At 40.2% G+C, this 19,459-nt stretch overlaps 1 protein-coding gene across 1 annotated transcript in view; it reads left to right on the plus strand.

Moving 5' to 3' along the window:
• Window positions 1-1,879: 1,879 nt before the first annotated feature.
• The window catches only part of LOC122548597 (flocculation protein FLO11-like), a 34,555-nt gene continuing 16,975 nt past the window's right edge, over window positions 1,880-19,459 (plus strand). Inside the window, exons 1-7 of the mRNA XM_043687432.1 lie at window positions 1,880-2,076; window positions 2,292-2,457; window positions 6,028-6,116; window positions 6,834-6,975; window positions 8,875-8,926; window positions 14,742-15,128; window positions 15,879-16,250. Of these exons, the coding sequence (XP_043543367.1) occupies window positions 1,880-2,076; window positions 2,292-2,457; window positions 6,028-6,116; window positions 6,834-6,975; window positions 8,875-8,926; window positions 14,742-15,128; window positions 15,879-16,250 (1,405 nt within the window). The remainder of the gene's footprint in view (window positions 2,077-2,291; window positions 2,458-6,027; window positions 6,117-6,833; window positions 6,976-8,874; window positions 8,927-14,741; window positions 15,129-15,878; window positions 16,251-19,459) is intronic.

A 19,459-nucleotide genomic window follows, 5' to 3' on the forward strand; every position in this document is an offset into this window, starting at 1 on the left:
ACACTAAGAACCAATTAAAGGTTATGTGCCAGACTCGCAGTATGATTACATGTACTAGAAGTTACATACATTCACATGAAGTGCCTGGCCTTGGCAAGCACAAGGAATGTGTCTGTGTATTGCACCTATTGCAACTGAACAGAAAGTGGGGACCAGCCATTCCTGTTGTATTCCCATAGCAATGCTTTGATCAATTAAAACTTGGCAGTTAACAGTTCCCTGGTGCATTCTCCAAGGCAATATCTCCACAAATCAGAATCCACGGCACCATAATTCTCAAGTTGTTGATCAATTTTAGATCTTGTAACCTTGTGATTCTGTCTTGATGACCTTAGTGGTAAGGTCCTAGGGAATGTTGCTGAACAAAGAGACCTTGGAGTTGCAGGTTCATAGCTCCTTGAAAGTGAAGTCGCAGGTAGATAGGATAGTGAAGAAGGCATTTGGTATGATTTTTTTTATTGGTCAGAGTATTGAGTGTAGGAGTTGGGAGGTCATGTTGCGGCTGTACAGGACTGTGGTTAGGCCACATTTGGAATATTGCATGCAAATCTGGTCTCCGTCCTATCGGAAGGATGTTGTGAAACTTGAAAGGGTTCTGAAAAGTTTTGCAAAGATGTTGCCAGGGTTGGAGGATTTGAGCTATAGGAAGAGGTTGAATATTAGATTAGACTCCCTACAGTGTGGAAACAGGCCTTTCGGCCCAACAAGTCCACACCGACCCTCCAAAGAGTAACCCACCTATACCCATTTCCCTTTGACTAATGCACTTAACACTATGGGCAATTTAGCATGGCCAAATTACCTGACCTGCACACCTTTGGACTGTGGGAGGAAACTAGGCAGACATGGGGAGAATGTGCAATCTCCACACAGAGAGTTGCCCGAAGCTGGAACCAAACCTGGGACTCTGGTGCTGTGAGGCAGCAACGTTAACCACTGAGCTATCGTGCCGCCCACGGTGGGGTTGGGGATATTTTCCCTGGAGGCTCAGAGGTTGAGGGATGACCTTATTGAGGTTTTTAAATCACGAGGGGCATGGATAGGATAAATAGAAAAAGTTTTTCTCCTTGGGGTGAGGGAGTCCAGAACTAGAGGGCATAGGTTTAGGGTGAGAGGGGAAAGATATAAAACAGACCTAAGGGGCAACTTTTTCATGCAGAGGGTGATGCGTGTTTTGAATGAGCTGCCAGAGGAAGTGGTGGAGGCTGGTACAATTGCAACAGTTAAAATGCATATGAATTGGTATATGAATAGGAAGGGTTTGGAGGGATATGGGGCAACTGCTGGCAAATGGGACTAGATTAGATTGGGATATCTGGTCAGCATGGATGAGGTGGACTAAAGGATCTGTTTCCGTGATGCACATCTCTATGACTCTATGATTGCAAGATGTAAATCTTCACCAGCTTTTCTCCTTTTCTCAGCAATTCTCAAAGTCTATGTTGCCAAGCAAATATTCCTGATGAAGGACTTTTGCCCGAAACGTCGACTTTCCTGCTCCTCGGATGCTGCCTGACCTGCTGTGCTTTTCCAGCACCACTCTGATCTAAACTCTGGTTTCCAGCATCTGCAGTCCTCACCTTTGCCTTGTTTCTCCATCTGTCTTTTACACTAATTCAGTTGATTGGCTACAATGGGCTGGGATGTTGTCCGCATGACCATCATGAGACTCCCCAAGCTGATACTCTATTCCCAGCTGTAAAACAGCAGGTGGACAGAGGAAGCGCTTCACGGATACCCTCAAGGCCTCACTGGTGAAGTACAGCATTTCCACAGACACTTGGGAACCACTGCCCAAACCTTCTAAAGTGACGGAAGAGCATTTTGAGACTTGCCATCAGAAAAAGTGGAAGCCAGGCGAAAACAGTAAACGAGCGCAATGCTACATCAATGGCCCACCTACGCCTTCCTGCAATCATCTTCTGCCCCAAGTGTAGCAGCTGCATCAATCTGTGCAGCCACCAATGGACTGAAAGTGGAAAAGAGCCATCCTGATCTGCGAGGGACCGTCCGTGATGATGATGGGATGATGATGTTACTGCACCCCGACAGCTCCATGATTCAGAAAATGCCAAAGTTTTCAAAAAGTTAAGGATCATACAGCAAGGAACCAGTACGTATTTTTCCATCATCAAACTCTTCAGTACACCTTCTTGAAATGGTTTATTTGAAAGTTGCACTTCAATCTGTTTGCAGGCATTATTGCATGATTAAAGTACTTCCATTGTTTCTTCCCACATCACTTAATATTAAAAGGAATATTATTTACTGACCCTTTTCTCTCCCTCTAGGAAAATCGATCTTAAACGTGCTGCAGGTTTACATTTCCAGATGTTGCTTTCACTTGGGATTAATCTTGAAGATCTGTCTACCCCAGTGACCTGTGCAGTTCAGAAGGTGGAAGGTGAAGAATGTGCACCAAAGAAAGAGGCGCTGATAGAAGAAATGCCTGTGCAGGTAAATTGGAGTTAAGTCTTGAGCAAATAGCCAGTGTTAGCATTAGGACCAGATTCTGATACATCTTTGATTATGGGATGGTGCAGGAATAGAAGCATTCTGCTTGTTTCTAAGACTTCCATGTTAAAACTATCTAAACCTTCTGTAGGTTTCTCCAAAATTGTCCCCCCCTGCCCAGATACACTTGGCCAGGTACACTTAACTCACGTAAATTAGAGAAAATATAAAATGGAGTTAAGTAGAATTTGCAACAATAGTCTTTTATTCCTCAGGTGGCCATTGATCTATAAATAAATGGCATATACAGTAAATGCTGTATTTATATATCTGGTCTACTTATGTTTCTGGTCAACAGTGAGCTCCAGGATATTGATAAAGAGGGGTTTTGTTAAGTGGACATCAGCCCCTCCAAGTTAGCCATAAACCTGACTTGGAAATTGATCACAGATTTGGCCAGTGGAACATCCATGAACTCCCTGCCTGATAGTACTGCCGTTGTACCTACACCACACACTGCAGTGATTCAAAAAGGAAGCTCATACCCAATTCGAGTTAGGAGAGAAATGTCCTGTCTTAACATCTGTGAAACAAATGAATGAGAAAAAAGATGGATCACAAATCCTGCTTTTATCTCCTTCACATATTTTCTCTCCCTCACCTCAGATTGTTGGCAAAGCTGGACCCAGTCAGCGGGATGTGATTTCAGTCCACTATTCTTTATGGCAAGCCCAGAGTTCTTTCCACTGAGAGAGGGATTTCACAATCTTGGGGAATGCTGCACTGGCAGCCTGCAAAGTAATGGAAGTTCTTGGGGAATCCTGGTCCGATGTGAAGGGATTAGTGACCCCACTGATCCTGGTCCAGGAACACCTTGCCAAGTGTTACCAAAGACTAGCAGCAGCTCATCACTAACAAGTATTAGTGAGTAAAACGTGCTATTAGCTGGTGTAGTTACCAGCTCTTGTCTATGGGGGCAGTATTTTGTTTCCCAATTTCCATGATGGCAGAGAAACCACTTTATTTGAGATAGAGATATTGCTCTGCCACACGGCACTGGGAAAAGAGCTTGCGATTTCTTCCATTTGCTGCCAGCTCACATTGACCACCATGACTTGCATGTTGTATTCTAAAGTGACTTGGTGCATTGCTACAGAGTTTGAAATTTGACAGTATTATGAGTTTGAGGTGCAGCCTGAATTTGTTACAGTGGAAGCTTTTGGGACCACTATATCAACAAGTCCTTCTGCTGTCACCGTCTCAAGGTTATCTTGTTAGATTTACTGTGACTCCAATATGTTACTGGTATTAGTCTGGGCATGATTCTATAATTCTGTGTATTTACCGAAACTGATGCTGTTTAAAGGTGAGAAACACTCATTCGTCTAGGCATTTTGTTGTCCAAAACTGTTGTCTGATTGTTTTTCAAACAGTTTGTAATATCAATACTGGAATCCTTTATAGGTGACCACCACCACTGATAGCATGAGTTTACATCCTATATGTTGTTTAACCTGATGTGTAATGGTTGTGTTATCTCTTGTAACATAAGAAATTGAGCATGGATGTTGCAAGTTTGAAGAATCTTACAAGCATCTGTTATAACTAACAATTATGTACTGTTATTACATTCTTGAGACACATAAATGTCTAGGCTAATATTAAGCTACTGGGGTTACAACACAGGAACGTGTTTCCAGTATGTCATGTTCAAGTGATCCAATGTAAGGTGGCGTATGAGACTTTCACAGCCTCAGGTCAATGCTATGTTCAGTGATTAAAAACACAGACTAAAACCTGAGAAGCTAATGAGTGGTGAAGAGGAGGTGGAGAGGCTTTGCAGTGATTTAGGCAAAAGAGTGAGTGACAAATGCAGTATAACATGGAAAAGTGTGAAATCGTTCACTTCAGTAGGAAATACTGAATGGCACAGTATATTTAAATGGTAACAGTTTGGGAAATGTTTAAGTACAAAGAGACTGAAAGTAAGCATAGAGGTGCAGCAAACGGTTAGGAAGGCAAATTATATGTTGTCCTTCATTATAAGATGGTTTGAGCACTTGAGCAAGAAGTTTTAATGCAGCTTTACAGGACTGTGAAATGTCCACACTTGATTGTGTACAATTTTGGTCTCTGTACTTCAGAAAGGATATAATTAATTGAATGAATGATTTATTGCCACATGTATCTAGGGAGTTATGGTAAGAAGTATTCTGTTGCCACAATTCAATGCCATTTTGAGCTAAAAAGAATGAAAGGTATAGTACTTAAATAGAGTCCATCTTCATTGGCTGGGCTTCCAAACATGGCTTGAGGATTTCTGCAAGATCCCTGCTCTAGGCTACCATAGTCATGAATCCTTGCTCCAGACACTGCCACTGCTGCAATTGATGACCAGCCGCCACTGAAAGTGTCCATGCTCTGGACCTACAGTAGCAAAGATTTCATGCTCAGCCATCGCTGCAGCCAATGCCCCATTGCCATTCCACGCATCTGGCCTATGAGAAAGGAATCACCACTGACACCAGTCCGGTCAACTCAACTCCAGTGAAATATGCATGAAGAAATTGCCACACAAGGGAGACTAGTGAGCATTCACTGGGCTGATTCCTGAAATAGGAGAAAGTGAGGACTGCAGATGCTGGATATCAGAGTGGAAAATTGTGGCACTGGAAAAACACAGCAGGTCAGGAAGGGCTTATGGCCAAAATGCACTCTCCTGTTCTTTGGATGCTGCCTGACTTGTTGTGCTTTTCCATTGCCATACTTTTCGAACTGATTCCTAGGTTTGTCTAGAAGCTGAGATCGCATTGATTGAGTCTATGTTCACTGTTGTTTAGAAGAATGGGAGGGGATCTCATTGAAACATTTAAGCTCTGACAGGACTGGATAGATTGGTCGCAGGAATGATGTTTACACTGGCTAGTGGTATCCGAAGTATAGGGTCATTGTCTCAGGGCACATCGTACACTATCTCAGATTGCGATGACAAACTTCTTCTCTCAAAAAATGGCGAACTTATGGAATTCTCAATCACAGAAGGTTGTGGAGGCCAAGTTAATAAATACATTTAAAAAAAGAACTAGATTTCTAGACAGAGGTGTCAAGGTGAGAGAGTGGAGGAATGCCATTGTGATAGAGAATTAGCCACAATTATATTGAATGGCAGAGCATGCTCATTGGGCTGAATAGCCTATTCCTGCAGCTATGTTTCCATTATCAGCCTTGATTACATTTCTTCTGATCCTTTCCAAGGATGCTGCATGTCTTAATATTTTTTCCTTCATTTTGTTCCTCTTAATCAAAAATTCACTCTCATCCTTTTTAAATACATTATCTCCTTTTTTAACTCCCCCTCAGCACCTTGTGAAAATACCACACAGTACTCCTTTAGGACCAAATTCATGGCTTTTGTCTCCACACACAGGTTATCTCTAATTCCAATTGACCCTATCCTTAGCTATCTCTTTGTTCTTTGGGATTTTCTTTGGTTATGTTCACCATTTTCTCCCCCACTGGACTGTAAATCCCAAACTAGCATGGAGAGGATCATTCTACTTGTGTTTTATGCAGGATCCAACACCCACCACTTGTGTTTCAACAAACCAAGTGCAACACAAGCGTTCGGCTGAAACAACAAACAGTGAAATCTCATCTAAAAGGTTTGATTCTATCTTTCAATTCTCATTTGGAGTAGCACTTAAATATTGAAAGCTGCTGAAAGATAAAGTTAATAAAGTACGTGTTCATTGGAACATTTTCAGTTTTGATTGTTGGAAGCATTTATTTTAATTATACCTAATGAATATATTTTAACTTTTATATATTCTGAAGCTTGTTACATAATCAGAGAGGGGCAAATATGCGCCTGACAAGGATGCCCTGTACATTAGCAAAATTGAACTTTATATTTGATCTGATGGTAGGATACTCTGGAGTCAATATAAGGTTTGTATCAGAACCCGAAAATAGCATTTCCACTCCTCTCATTATAATAGTTTTCACCATGTTCCCTGCTCACCTGTGTGTATGAATTTTATAGCTACTGATGAAGATCTGGTTGTTCTAAATCTGTTTTAACATTACTAACTCCTCTTTTAAGTCTATAATAATTGAAGAGTATATTTATGTCCTGAACATCATGTCAATAGTATGATCTGTTGGTCTTATAATAACTTTAATGTTAATATTCTCATGCTAATGTTGCACAAGATAAATTGTTGACTGTTTGTATTTCTTGTCATTTGTTATTGAAAAACTATAAATATAATTGTCACAAACTTTTGCAAATGTTGTGTTCTTAAGATCTTAAAAAAAGTCTTGTAACAGGCTACAATCAATCACCTAATTTTGATTTTGATTCTGGTACTATTTTACAGAAGACTGAAAGAACGACTACTACACACGCCTGCTACAGGGTGTACAGGTTTGATAAATGGTAGGCCTGTATCTAAACGGATAAGTACTGGTCATTTCTCAGCATGGGGGGTTGAAGATGATGAAGTCCTATACTACATGCAGGTAATATTAGAGGATAGTAGCTGAAATGGCAATCAACTGTTTCACCTTTTGTGAGGTGATAAGGCTCAATTAAAATAAGTTGCTGCTTTTTGTGCACCTGTGCTCCAAGCCACAAACTGACAGTTTATTTTTTTCAAAACATGCAGCTTGGCTGGGAAAGTGAGTTCTTCCTAATGTATTGAAAAGTATATTAATTGCTATCCTGACGGTTTTGTGATTTCACAAGGCGCTGTCTGTTTCTGAGCAAGAAGGATCAGACAACCCTCATGTTCAGTCAGTGACATGAGCTGAGTCGGCTAATCTCAGCAAATCAAAGCTACTACAATTGGACACAACAAAAAGTCAAATCAGCTTTTCCTCTTTTTGTTGTGGGGCAGCCAACCCAAAGGCAAAGGACAAGTGAGATTAGCATCTGACAGAACTGAGCTGTTCTCTGTTCTGTAACTAGCTGGTGTTTGCTGCTGAGCAGCATGTGTCACACAAGCATAAGTAAAGGTAGACAGCATTTTGGAGAGCCACCACTATATGTGGAACATTCACCAGTGGCAATGTTTAGAAATATTTATACTGTTTAAAAAGGAATAAAGCAAAGATTCTTTCAGTTTACATAAAGTTGTGATCCTTAACTGCCAGATTCTAATTTGAGTACATATGTTTCAAATTACATATTACTGAAAGGTAGGATTTTACACAACTCCATCGACAATATTATATTTACCATGACGACTGAATATCAAAAAAAGAAAACATCCACTTTGGGGGAATAGCCTCACCGCACGGATTACAACAAGTGAAGAGCAAGGGATATCAGATTATTTTCAAAGGGAGCTCGGGATGAACAATAAATGCCATGTTTGTCAGTGATACTAATATTCCACAAATTAACTTCAAAAGACTACCAATGATCCTATGTGGTCAGACGATATAAAAATTGGAAGTGTGGAATTGATGCAATTGGGAACATGCCACACCAGGTTGAGAGCTGAAACAGTCATTGTTTATGATTGTTTTGGTGAATAGCATGAAAATATGAAGAAAATCTCAATTCTTACTGTGTAGCTTGCATCAAGGTATATAATACTGGCTGAAAGTTTATTCGGGAAATGGAAATCTGCTGATCCCTAAACAGGAGCCATTAATAAAACATAACAGAGTAAATAATAGAGTATAAAAGCAAGAAAATGATGCTGAACTCTACAAATCATTGGTCAGACTACATTTGGAGAATTGTGTTCAGTTCTGGGCACCTTATTAAAGGAAGGATTTAAAGAGATTGCAAAGGAGATTTACTAGAATAATACTAGAAATTCAAGGGATTTTAGACACAAGGAAAGATTAGAGAAATTGGGCTTATTTTCATTGGAGCAGGGAAGATTAAGATGTGACCTTATTGAAGTATTCAAAATTATGAACCATTTTTACTTGGGAAAGAAGGATATTTTGTTTACACTCGTTGGAGATAGGGCTGGAGAGTGAGACTAGCTGGGTAGCTCTTTCAGAAGCTGATACAGACACAATGGGCCACATTGGCCCCTTCTGTACTGTGAAATTCTATGATTCTACAAAATTTACGAAATAATTAAAATTTTAAAAAAGGATAAAATGTGTATCTAAAATGAACAAATTTTAGAAGAATTTGTTCCTGGGTATCTCTACAGCGAGCTGGTATGTATCTGATGGACTGTATGGTCACCTCAACTCTATTTGTTTTTACCAACAGCCCTGCTGCCATACTCTTAAGGAAAGTATTGTTGGTATTGAACAAAATATTTGGTTCCATGAAATATTAATCAGATGTGAAATACACAAAAATGGAACTTTGACAATGATCTGCTGAAGGTAAATGTTGACAGCTGAGGTAACCAAGATCATTTCATTCTGTTTCTTTGTCTTGAACAGAAAGATAGTCAATCTGCGGATCCGGTATCTGTTCCAACACCTTATCAAGAAGGTAATATTGACTCCACTCAAATGTTATTGAAATCTTCACATTAATCCATAAACTTATGAAACTTATAAATGAATGGAATGTTGAATTGTACATATTGTTCTGGATCACAGACATGTTTCTTTTCACTATCATTCTTAATACATTCTAACTGTATAATTGAAAGTGTATCAGAATCACTTCTTACTGAATTACTTTGTGAAATGTCTTAAAGTGTGGGCTATCAGTAATAATTTGGAATAGCAGTTTGATCAATTTGCCTGAAATTCTATGTTGTTTTTTCTAAGAGGTAACGGGTGGAATTCTATCAGGGTCTGAACAACATGGACTAATGGACAATGGAGAGATTTGTGGCAGTACTAGATGAGAAGCCTGGTGAGGCTGATCTTATGCAACCTTTTATACATTTTGATGAGAGGCGTTGGGGAGTTTCTCACCTTGTTAATGGCCCAACCCATCTCATTATTTACAGCTTCTTACCTTATGCATTAAAGCTTGACATGGAAATCAGAGCGGGTACCTGGCGACTTCAGTTTGCTGTTTGTTCCAAAGGACCTTGGGTTTTGCACCCAGTACGAAAATCTCAGGACACATTCTATAGGCACTGGTCACATGCACCTTCACAGACATTAGCATCCAACATGTGTCAGCTCTAAGAACCCACATGGTGTATCTTCGATTTACACACAGACTACTTCTGCACTTCAAGCTGTACCTTAAGCAACTATTATTGTAACGATGTAGCAAAGATGCTGTGTGGTCAGGAAAATGTACTTGGCTCACAGAATCGACCAGGCTGCATCTCTGGGCTCTTCACTTACTGTCATAGTACTCACTCACTCTGAACCTACCTGGATGCTCATAGCATGCGTGCCTTGCTTTGCCTTGCCTTTGTGCACTTGGTCCTCTCAGCCAGAAATACCAGACTTGTATTGCTGCTGTCTTGTCTTGCTGTTTAGTCCAGACACAAAATCTGGAAGCTTTCCATGGTTGTGAGCAGGCCTTAATCAATTCAAACAGCATGGGCTTTGCTCAGGAGTTCCCAGCACAGTTAAGCGAAGGGCACCCAGCCACCAGTGCTGGCCCTGTACAGGGCAATCAGAGTCAGGATTCTCTGCTTACTAGGGGTGAAGAGCTAAATGCCACCACTATCTCAACTCTTTCTGCCTTATTAGTGGCTGTTTTCCTCCTGGAATGAGAGAGAGGCAAGTTTTAAGGGAGCAGGTCAGATCCCCCTCTCAGCCTCCTCTGCTCCAGGGAAAACAAACCCAGCCTATCCAATCTCTTCTCATAACTTTCCAACCCAGTCAACATCCCAGTGAATCTCCTCTGCACCCTCTCCAGTGCAATCACGTCCTTCGGATAGTGTGATGATCAGAACAGCAAAATTCTGTCTATGGTTTTACAGCATTGTAATAAGACTTCCTTACTCCTATATCTATGCTCTGGCTAATGAAAACAAGCATAGCATGTGTATTCTATCCATCTGTGCTGATACCTGCAGGGATCTATGCATTTATACACCAAGGTTCCTTTGTTCCTCAGTCCTCGTTAGGGACCTACCATACATTATGTACATCCTTCCCTTATTAGACCTCCTAAAATGCATCAGCTCACGCTTTTGGAATTAAATTCTATCTGCTATTGTTCTGTCCAATTTACTGGTTGTTCCATGTCAGACTATACCCTGAGATCATTGTCCTCACTATCAATAACACCGCCATGTCATCTGCAAAATTACTAATTATATCTTCTACATTCATATCTAAGTTGTTAATGTATATAATAAGGGTGCCGCATCGAAGCCTACAGTATACCACTGGTCACAGGTATTCCAAGCGAGTGAGTTGGCAGTACAGAGTGCATGCAGAGTTAATGGTGGTGGAGTTTGGGGCGGGTGAGAGTGAGTGAGGGAAGATGTTGCAGACAATAGTGAAAGTGGTAGCTCATGAGAATTGGTGGGGATGGGTACAGTATCAGAGACAGAGTGAAAGTGGTGACACCAGTGTTGGTGGAGTGCAGAAGATCACCAATATCCTTCTTACAGTTCTGTGCATTCCTTCAGATGGCTGACATGATCTAGTGTCATGTCCTCCCCTGGGCTGACAGGAAATCCCACATTTACATTGCCATGTCCAACTGGACCCCCAGATTCCTATCCACACAACGGGATGCAAATTCCCAGGTCTGGGGCAAATGTCTGGAACCAGGCAGATTTGATTTGATTTATAATTATCACATGTACTGAGATCCAGTGAAAAGTATTATTTTGCTTGCTAAGTTGTGGTTGATAGCACCTTTTAGGAATGACCAGGAGACACAGAGAATTCCTCAAGATGATAAGCCTTTATTTGCAAACAAAAGCTGTGGCCATCAGAGCAGACAATCCTGAAAGCCCACAAACAGCGAGAGTGTTGTAATGTTTATGCTGTTCTAAAAGCTATGCCCTATCCCTGTAGCATAACCAATCACGCTAAGCCTACATTATATCTCCTTAACCAATCAGACTCTGCCACAATTGTCTTCTGGATTGCAGCAGACCATCACATTGTACCGTGGTCATCTTTCTTCACCTTTTGTCACATGACAGGCTACAGTCATGTAAGGCTGACTTGAGCACACAACCCAGACCTTACACTTATGCAACATCCCAACATGTATTATTTTGTAGTTATATATTCATATTTACCATACTAACCAGACAAATGATACCTTGCATAAGTACATCAGGGTAATAGAACAGACTGCAGAATATAGTGTTACAGCCACAGAGAATGTGCAGAGAAATATATGAGAGGTCCATTTGTAAGTTTGATAACAGCTAGGAAGAAGCTGTTAGTGTGTGTTTCAAACTTTTGTATCTTCTGCCTGATAGAAGAAAGTGGAAGAGTGTATAACTGGGGTGACAGAGGCCTTTGATTATGTTGGCTGCTTTCCTGAGGTAGTGGGATATATAGATGGAGTCAACGGAAAGGAGGTTGGTTTGCCTGATCGCCTGGGCTGTGTTCACAACTCTTTGTAATTTCTTGCAGTCTTGCACAGATCAGTTGTCATACTAAGCTGTGATGCATATGGATAGCATGCTGTCTATTGTCCATCTATAAAAATTGGTAAGAGCCATTGTGGAAATGCTGAATTTCCTTAGCCTTCTGAGGAAGGAGAGGTGTTAGTATGTTTTTGTGACATTGATATGGATAGTCTAGGATAGAGCAATTCTGGACTGATAGTGTCTATTCAGGTGCAGAACAGGCTTTTCAAAAATGGCATGGGTGTAAGGGAGGCTAATCTTTCTGTGGCTATCCACTGAGTAGTGAGTTGTCTAGGAACAGCGTGTGGTAATATGGGGATAGAATCAGATGTGAGGGATACCATAAAGCAGAATAGGTAGTTAATGGTGCATATGGTAAGACATGGTGAGAAATCTCACTGGGCCTTACTGCAAGAATCCGTTTCAAAACCTAACGCAACTCACACATAGCAAAAAAAAGGTTCAGTCCAATCAGTTTTTATAGAACATTCTGTGAACAGTTATTTGTGAAGAGGGCACAGATGAACTCTTCGTGATGTTTTAGCTGAATTCATAATAATATTGAATTTCATTTAAATGCAACCCCCACCTCCCATTAAGAAGTCTAAAGGCTAAAATGTGGGGAATATGTGTTCAACCCATTGCATCTCCTTATTTATTGAGATTGACGTAAGAGTATCATGTTATGGAGTAATGAGATACTTAATTATTATACTTAAATCAGGTTTTCATAGCTCAAATGGGAAACCAAATTAGGATTTATAACTACTGTCTGGGTTTCACAAATGTTCAGAAATTTGGCACTGAGGGAAATGAGGTGTTGCTGACTCCACATTGTGTCATTTTCAGCATTCTTTGCACTCCATGAGGTAACCGCTGGCTCATCAATGAAACCTTTGGTCTTTACATTGCTGTTTGCAGCCTTCTCCATCCAGCCCCAGTCACCACAAAACTTCTGTCCCCATTGCTAAGCATTAGCCCCAGGCACAGCTCCATTGTTGCCATTCCCTCCTAGCTGGCATTCTTTCCTTCTTCTACACAATACAACAATCGTACAATAATGGTCTTACTGGTATATTGTGCTGACATAGAATTTATGGAGGCGTTCTAAAAAAAGTGCATAAGAGACAAAAAGGGTGGTTAAAAATGCATTAGAGACCAACATAAAAGGAACCCAAACACTTGGTAAAATAGGAATCAAAGAAAGGATGGCCAAATTAGAGTCGAAAGAAAATATTGTGTAAGAACAAAGCATGGTTGAAATCTTAGATGAATACTTAGCATTCATTAGAGAAGGATGCAGCCAGTGAGACAGTCAAGAGGTGTGGAGCAATAATGGATAGGACAATGAGGGTGCATTTGGAAGTTTGATAGTTCTCCAAGTAGAAAAGTCACCCAGTCTGGTTGGCTTAATTCTCTTTTGCTAAGGGAAAGAAAGATGGAAATTCCAACATCCTTATATATGGGGATTATGCCAACAGACAGGAAGATTGCAAATGTCATATCTCTGAGAAAACAGAAGAACGATTAACTCAAGAGCTACAGGTCAGTCAGTTTAGTGCTGATGTTGGGTAATTCTTAAAAATGATAATCCAGGACAAATTCATAATTCCTTGGTTTGAGAAGAAGAATTCTATCAAATGAAAGTCAGCACAGATATGTAAAGGCAGACAAATAATATTGCTGGAAAACATCAGCAGGTCTGGGCAGTATTAGTGAAAACAGTTTTTGGGTCCAGTTCTTCCATACACAGAACTAAGTTGTTTTATTTTAATTTTGTAAAGACAAATTGTTTTTCAGTAACTTTATCGAGTTCTATGATTGAGTAACAGAGCGATGATGAAGGTAGTGTCATTTTTATTATGAAGGACTTTCAAAAACCATTTGACAAAATACTGCACTTTGTTAGCAAAATTAAAGCCCATGTGACTAGAAGGACAGGGATGGCATGAATATTAAATTGTTGAAGGGACAAAAAGCAGAAAGTAGTGATAAATGTTTATTGTTCCGACTGGAAGGAAGTATACAGTGGTGTGCCCAAAGCTCCATATTGGGACTGCTGCTTTTTTTGATATATTAATGATCGAACTTGGGTATAAAGATGTAATTTTGAAGTAAAAAAAACTCAGAAATATAATCAATAAGCTCAGTTGGAACTTAATTTATTTGTTTAAATATAGGAGTGGGTTGCTGATTTCAGCAAGGCACCTATGCACACCACTGTCAGCTTAGGGATGAATCGAAAGTAATGGACTTTCCTGCATCATCCCTCACTCACACACACACAGTAATCCACTGCTTCCAATGGCAGATGTATCATTAACTGGAGAACACAGATGAAAGATGATTGGTACATTAACCAGAAGCAACAAAGAAAAGCATTATTTTACACAGTGACTTGTTATCATTTGGAGCTTACTGTGTGAAATGCTGACGATGCAGATTCAATTGTAATATTCAAAGAGAATTGGAGATATAGCCAAAGGAACAAAAATCACATGACTGTGAGGGAAGAGCAAGAATGTGGGACTGAACCAATTATCATCATTGCTAAGTTTTACTGGGTTTTCTCTTTGCTTTATTTTTCTAATTGCTTTTAAAGGTTTTGATAGATTCACACCCTGGCATTTGAATATATTGTTACATGCTTTGGGACCAACTGAGGTTATGAAAAGTGCTATATAAATACAATGACCCCATTTTGAAATTACAAACTTAAAATCTGTGATTGAACATTACAATGTGTATTAAAGATAGCACATTTTGACATTACTTACTGTTTATTTTTAGCATCCTTACAGAACCACAACAACTGTGCAAACCAAATTGACAGCTATACCATCTCCCCATTTAGAGCGACCCAGACCAGCAAAAAGTGTAAACACTTTGCAACCTGGATGAGATCTAACTCAAAAACGAGCCCAAAGACTTTGCTTTATTCTCACTTCAGTAAGAGTCCAGTCAGCTTACCCAAAGGATCCAGTAACTGCGATGAGAATGATTCTCCCAATTCAAAGGAGACATGGATTTGCGACACTTGTTTGATAACAAATAAAGCTCCAGCAGTTAGATGCAGGGGCTGTGAGGTACTAAAATGTGGATTACCACTGCAAAGAGAATGGATTCCAGATGCTGATGTGAGTTTATCCACAAATTTTAAAGGGATCCAGAAAAATGGTAAATATTATTTCTCAGAATTTGCGTTATATACAATTGGTTTTCTTAATAGAGTTATTGGACATACCTGTTTTAATATTGCTAATTGATCAGCCTGATAAATTATAGTAGCTCTCTCATGGCACAATAGGAAGCATCCTGGCCTCTGAGTCAGAAGCTCTGAGTGCACGTTCCAAACCACAACATGATTGGCCAAAGGAAGTGTGTTCATGAAATTACCGAACAACTATTATGAACCTTTCTATTAGGCACCAAAAGAAGGTATCATCAATATGATGGAACAAATTTGAAACCACAACCATCACCATGCCTGACTCCATGTAAAAGTAGGAGAAAATGAAGACTGCAGATGCTGGAGATCAGTGTCGAGAGTGTGGTGCTGGAAAAGTACAGCAGGTCAGGCAGCATCCAAGGAGCAGGAGAATCAACAGTTCGGGCATAAGCTCTTCCTGATGAAGGGTTTATGCCTGAAGTGTTGATTCTCCTGCTCCTCACACATGGCGCTCTTTTAGGTACAAAGTACCTAGTACAACATCTTAGTTACAGAAGTGGAAAAATAAAGAAATAAGTTGAAAAGTTTGGCACTGCTGTCTTCTTAGTATAAAAGTGAAAAAGGTAAAGAAATAAAGGGAAAAATCAAAAATAAAGTTAAAAAACATTGCTAAAATAATGATAGTCTTTCACTGATAGTTGAACATCATGGTTACATTTCCGAGAAAACCTATTGATTCCATGACTTCTTATTCACAGAAATGAGCACTCAGACACAGAGACGTACCTATATTTGCAAGGTGGAAAGTAATAGAACAACAACCCCGCAGATCACCAGCAGCGCAGCAGAAATGTTTACATGTTCACCAAGCTTTACCACTTCTTCTCAGATGACTGATGCAATGTGTTTTGTCACAAAAATGGACCCTTCAAGAGACTCATCAGATGGCAGCCCAGATGAAATTCTTCCAACTGGCACAGCTTCTCCAAATATTCCCTCACCCACTGGAATAAACCCTTCGACTTGCTTGCTCCCTGTGTCCCCAGGAACTGGCCTTGATGAAACTGTTCCCTCAGGAAGCTGGAAATTATCTGATAGTGTGGAAGAGCATAGAGATTCCCAAGTCCAAGGTAAGTGGAAGAGTAGTACTCTTAATCAAAAATGATGATCTTGGTTCAGGAGATTAGGATGTAGTATCAATGCGGGTGGAGATGAAGAATAGGAAAATACGTCACTTGTAAGAGTGGTCTTCTGCCACAGAGGTAACCCCAAGATAGGGTGATGTATACAAGAAATATTCAGCTATTGTGATAAAGGGACTGCTATAATTGTGGGTAATTATAAATACACATTAAAAACAGGAAAAGTTAGATTGACAACATAGTTTGGATGAAGAGTTCTTAGAGTGCTTTTAGGATAGCTTCTTGGAGCAAAAGGGTTCTGGGCCCAAGCAGGGTCTAGACTTGATATTGTGTACTGAAACAGGACTAAATAATAAGTTCAGAGTAAAGGTACCTCTGAGTAGCAATTACCTCAATATGGTTGAATTTTACATTCAGTTTGAAAGGGTCTAAGATTAGTAAAGATAATGTCACCATAGTCTTACTTGACCATAGGGCTGCTCTCCCGTTCAAGAGGGATGAGTTTTGGTGGTGCAATCTGAAGGTCAACATACCTCCGGCAAGTGGAGAGGTCAAGATCCTTCCCAGTAACCTCAGCCAATGTGGGAATTGAACCCACACGGTTGTTGTTACTCTGTATTATAAATCAGACTGGCATGGTCTGTTACCATGGCCTCCACTGCTGACCCTGGAGAGGGTGGAGGGAGGAATTCCGGTATCAGCACCATCTGTCTAGTAGCTCCCCCAGGTTCCTGTCTGTAAAGTGAGACATCAATTTCTCCTATCTGTCATGTCCAAGCCAAATGTTAGGATAAAAATGGAATATGAGAGATGCCTTAGGGGTGTGGAAGGCAACTAACGAGGTGAACTTGGTGAGAAAATGCATTGGATCTAGTGGTAAGAATCACTCCACACAATTCAACATGCATTGCACTTCGCCAAAACAATGTTAGATTCAGCATTGATCTTCTAAAGAACGAGAATGAGGAGTTAATAATAAATAAAAAGGAAATGAGGGATAAAATGAATAAATATTTTGCTTGTGTCTCCACTATAGAGGATATAAAAGACACTAATTAGCGTAAGTTAGAAGTTGGAAGAAAGTGTGTAACTTGGTGAAATTAAAATCTTCTTTGTACTGAACAAACTGATTGAGCTGCAGACTAAAATATCTCTGCATCTATGATATCCTGATGGATTTCATCCTAGAGTCTTAAAAGAGGTGGCTACCAAGATAGAATATTGTGGTTAATTCCCTAAAATTCACTACATACTGGAAATGTTCCATCAGACTGGAAAGTAGCATATTTTATCCCATTGCTGTCATGTACTTGGATTTCCACATGATGTTTGACAAGGTGTCACATAAATGGTTATTATGCAAAATGGCAGCTCATGATGTAGGGCTAGCATATGAGCATCAGCCTGGATCTCTGGATTACTAGATCAGTGACAATACCATTTGACACAGTTGCCTCCTCCTTGCATGTCACATCAGTTGGCCATTTTCTTAATCCCCCAAGAAGAATTCTGTTCCCTTAACGTGTAGCTGGTTTGTGACCATAGGCATCACAGAATGAGGATAAATGCCTATTATCACAATCCCCCATTCTGTCACAATCCTCTTTACCAGTTGTTTTTGTTCTACCACAATGAGTTTAAGACTGGATTTGGGTAGAAAGGATTTTCCACCGGGTACATAGATCAAGTTTCTCGTTCAGAAATTTTGTGCATGTGTACAACAGAGCTGCGCGAGAGTCCTACTGACACAGGGTACATTATAGAACATACATCAGACTACTTTCACATCCTGGCCCATTTTGGAGCACCATGCAGTAATATACTGCATTCGAAACGACATGGCCATTATGACGGAATAGCCCTTGCCATCACTTGTCAGATGAGAGGCTGAAGAGCAACTGTACAAGGAAGTGGAGGGAAAGGAAGAAATGGAGGAGGTGCTGGACAGAGAAGATGGGAGATTACAATGTAGCCTGGTATGTAGGTAATGAGCTGAAAATGTGTTGCTGGAAAAGCGCAGCAGGTCAGGCAGCATCCAGGGAACAGGAGAATCGACGTTTCGGGCATAAGCCCTTCTTCAGCCCTTATGTCCGAAACGTCGATTCTCCTGTTCCCTGGATGCTGCCTGACCTGCTGCGCTTTTCCAGCAACACATTTTCAGCTCTGATCTCCAGCATCTGCAGACCTCACTTTCTCCATGTAGGTAATGAGGCCTGGTTAAAGATTTATGAGCTTTTAAAAGTAATAAAAGAATTTGGAACTGTTACCTCCTGAAGACAGAACCCTCTGCAAATACATTCTAAATCCTTCAGGACATGGGTAAATTGAAATCCAGAACATGGTCAACGTTTCCATATCCCTGGAACTGTGAATGTGAGAGTAAACTTAAATCAAGGGAAGTACATGAACAATTTAGATTTAACTATTTTATCTAGAGAGCTCATTGAACATTAAAAGTGATTTGAATGCATTTATTGTACTGATCGATACAAATAGATTATGCATTTTATATTTGGATCAATATTCAGTGTTAAAATGCTATGGCTGATTTAGAAGCATCAAAGAATCAGAATACAGTAAATGGTTTCATATTTCGGAATTGGGCCCTCAGCTGAAATAGTTACCTACTTGGTATATCCTACAAATAGTCTGTCAAAGTTACACATTGTCTCATTAAAATTAGAGCAAAATACTGTGGATGCCGAAAATCTGAAATAAACTCAGAGAATGCTGGAGAAAGTCTGGCAGCATGAGAGAGAAACATAATTAATGCTTTGAGTTTAGTTGTGACCCTTCTTCAAAACTGAAAAGGGTTGGAAAATGTTAAAAAATGCTTTTTACAGAAGTGGAATAGGGGTGAAGGGAACAGATAGCATAGAGATGGAAATGTGTTGCTGGAGAAGCGCAGCAGGTCAGGCAGCATCTAGGGAACAGGAGAATCGACGTTTCGGGCATTAGCCCTTCTTCAGGAATTCCTGAAGAAGGGCTAATGCCCGAAACGTCGATTCTCCTGTTCCCTAGATGCTGCCTGACCTGCTGCGCTTCTCCAGCAACACATTTCCATCTCTGATCTCCAGCATCTGCAGACCTCATTTTCTCTTCAAAGATAGCATAGAGACCCAATGCAAAAGACAAAGGGGTGCTTCTGGCACTGAAAGAGAAAAGGAGTTGTAAAATAGGTGTAAATTAAGGTGTGA

The sequence above is a fragment of the Chiloscyllium plagiosum genome, chromosome 3, assembly GCF_004010195.1.
Source record: "Chiloscyllium plagiosum isolate BGI_BamShark_2017 chromosome 3, ASM401019v2, whole genome shotgun sequence".
NCBI classification, from domain to species: Eukaryota; Metazoa; Chordata; class Chondrichthyes; order Orectolobiformes; family Hemiscylliidae; genus Chiloscyllium; species Chiloscyllium plagiosum.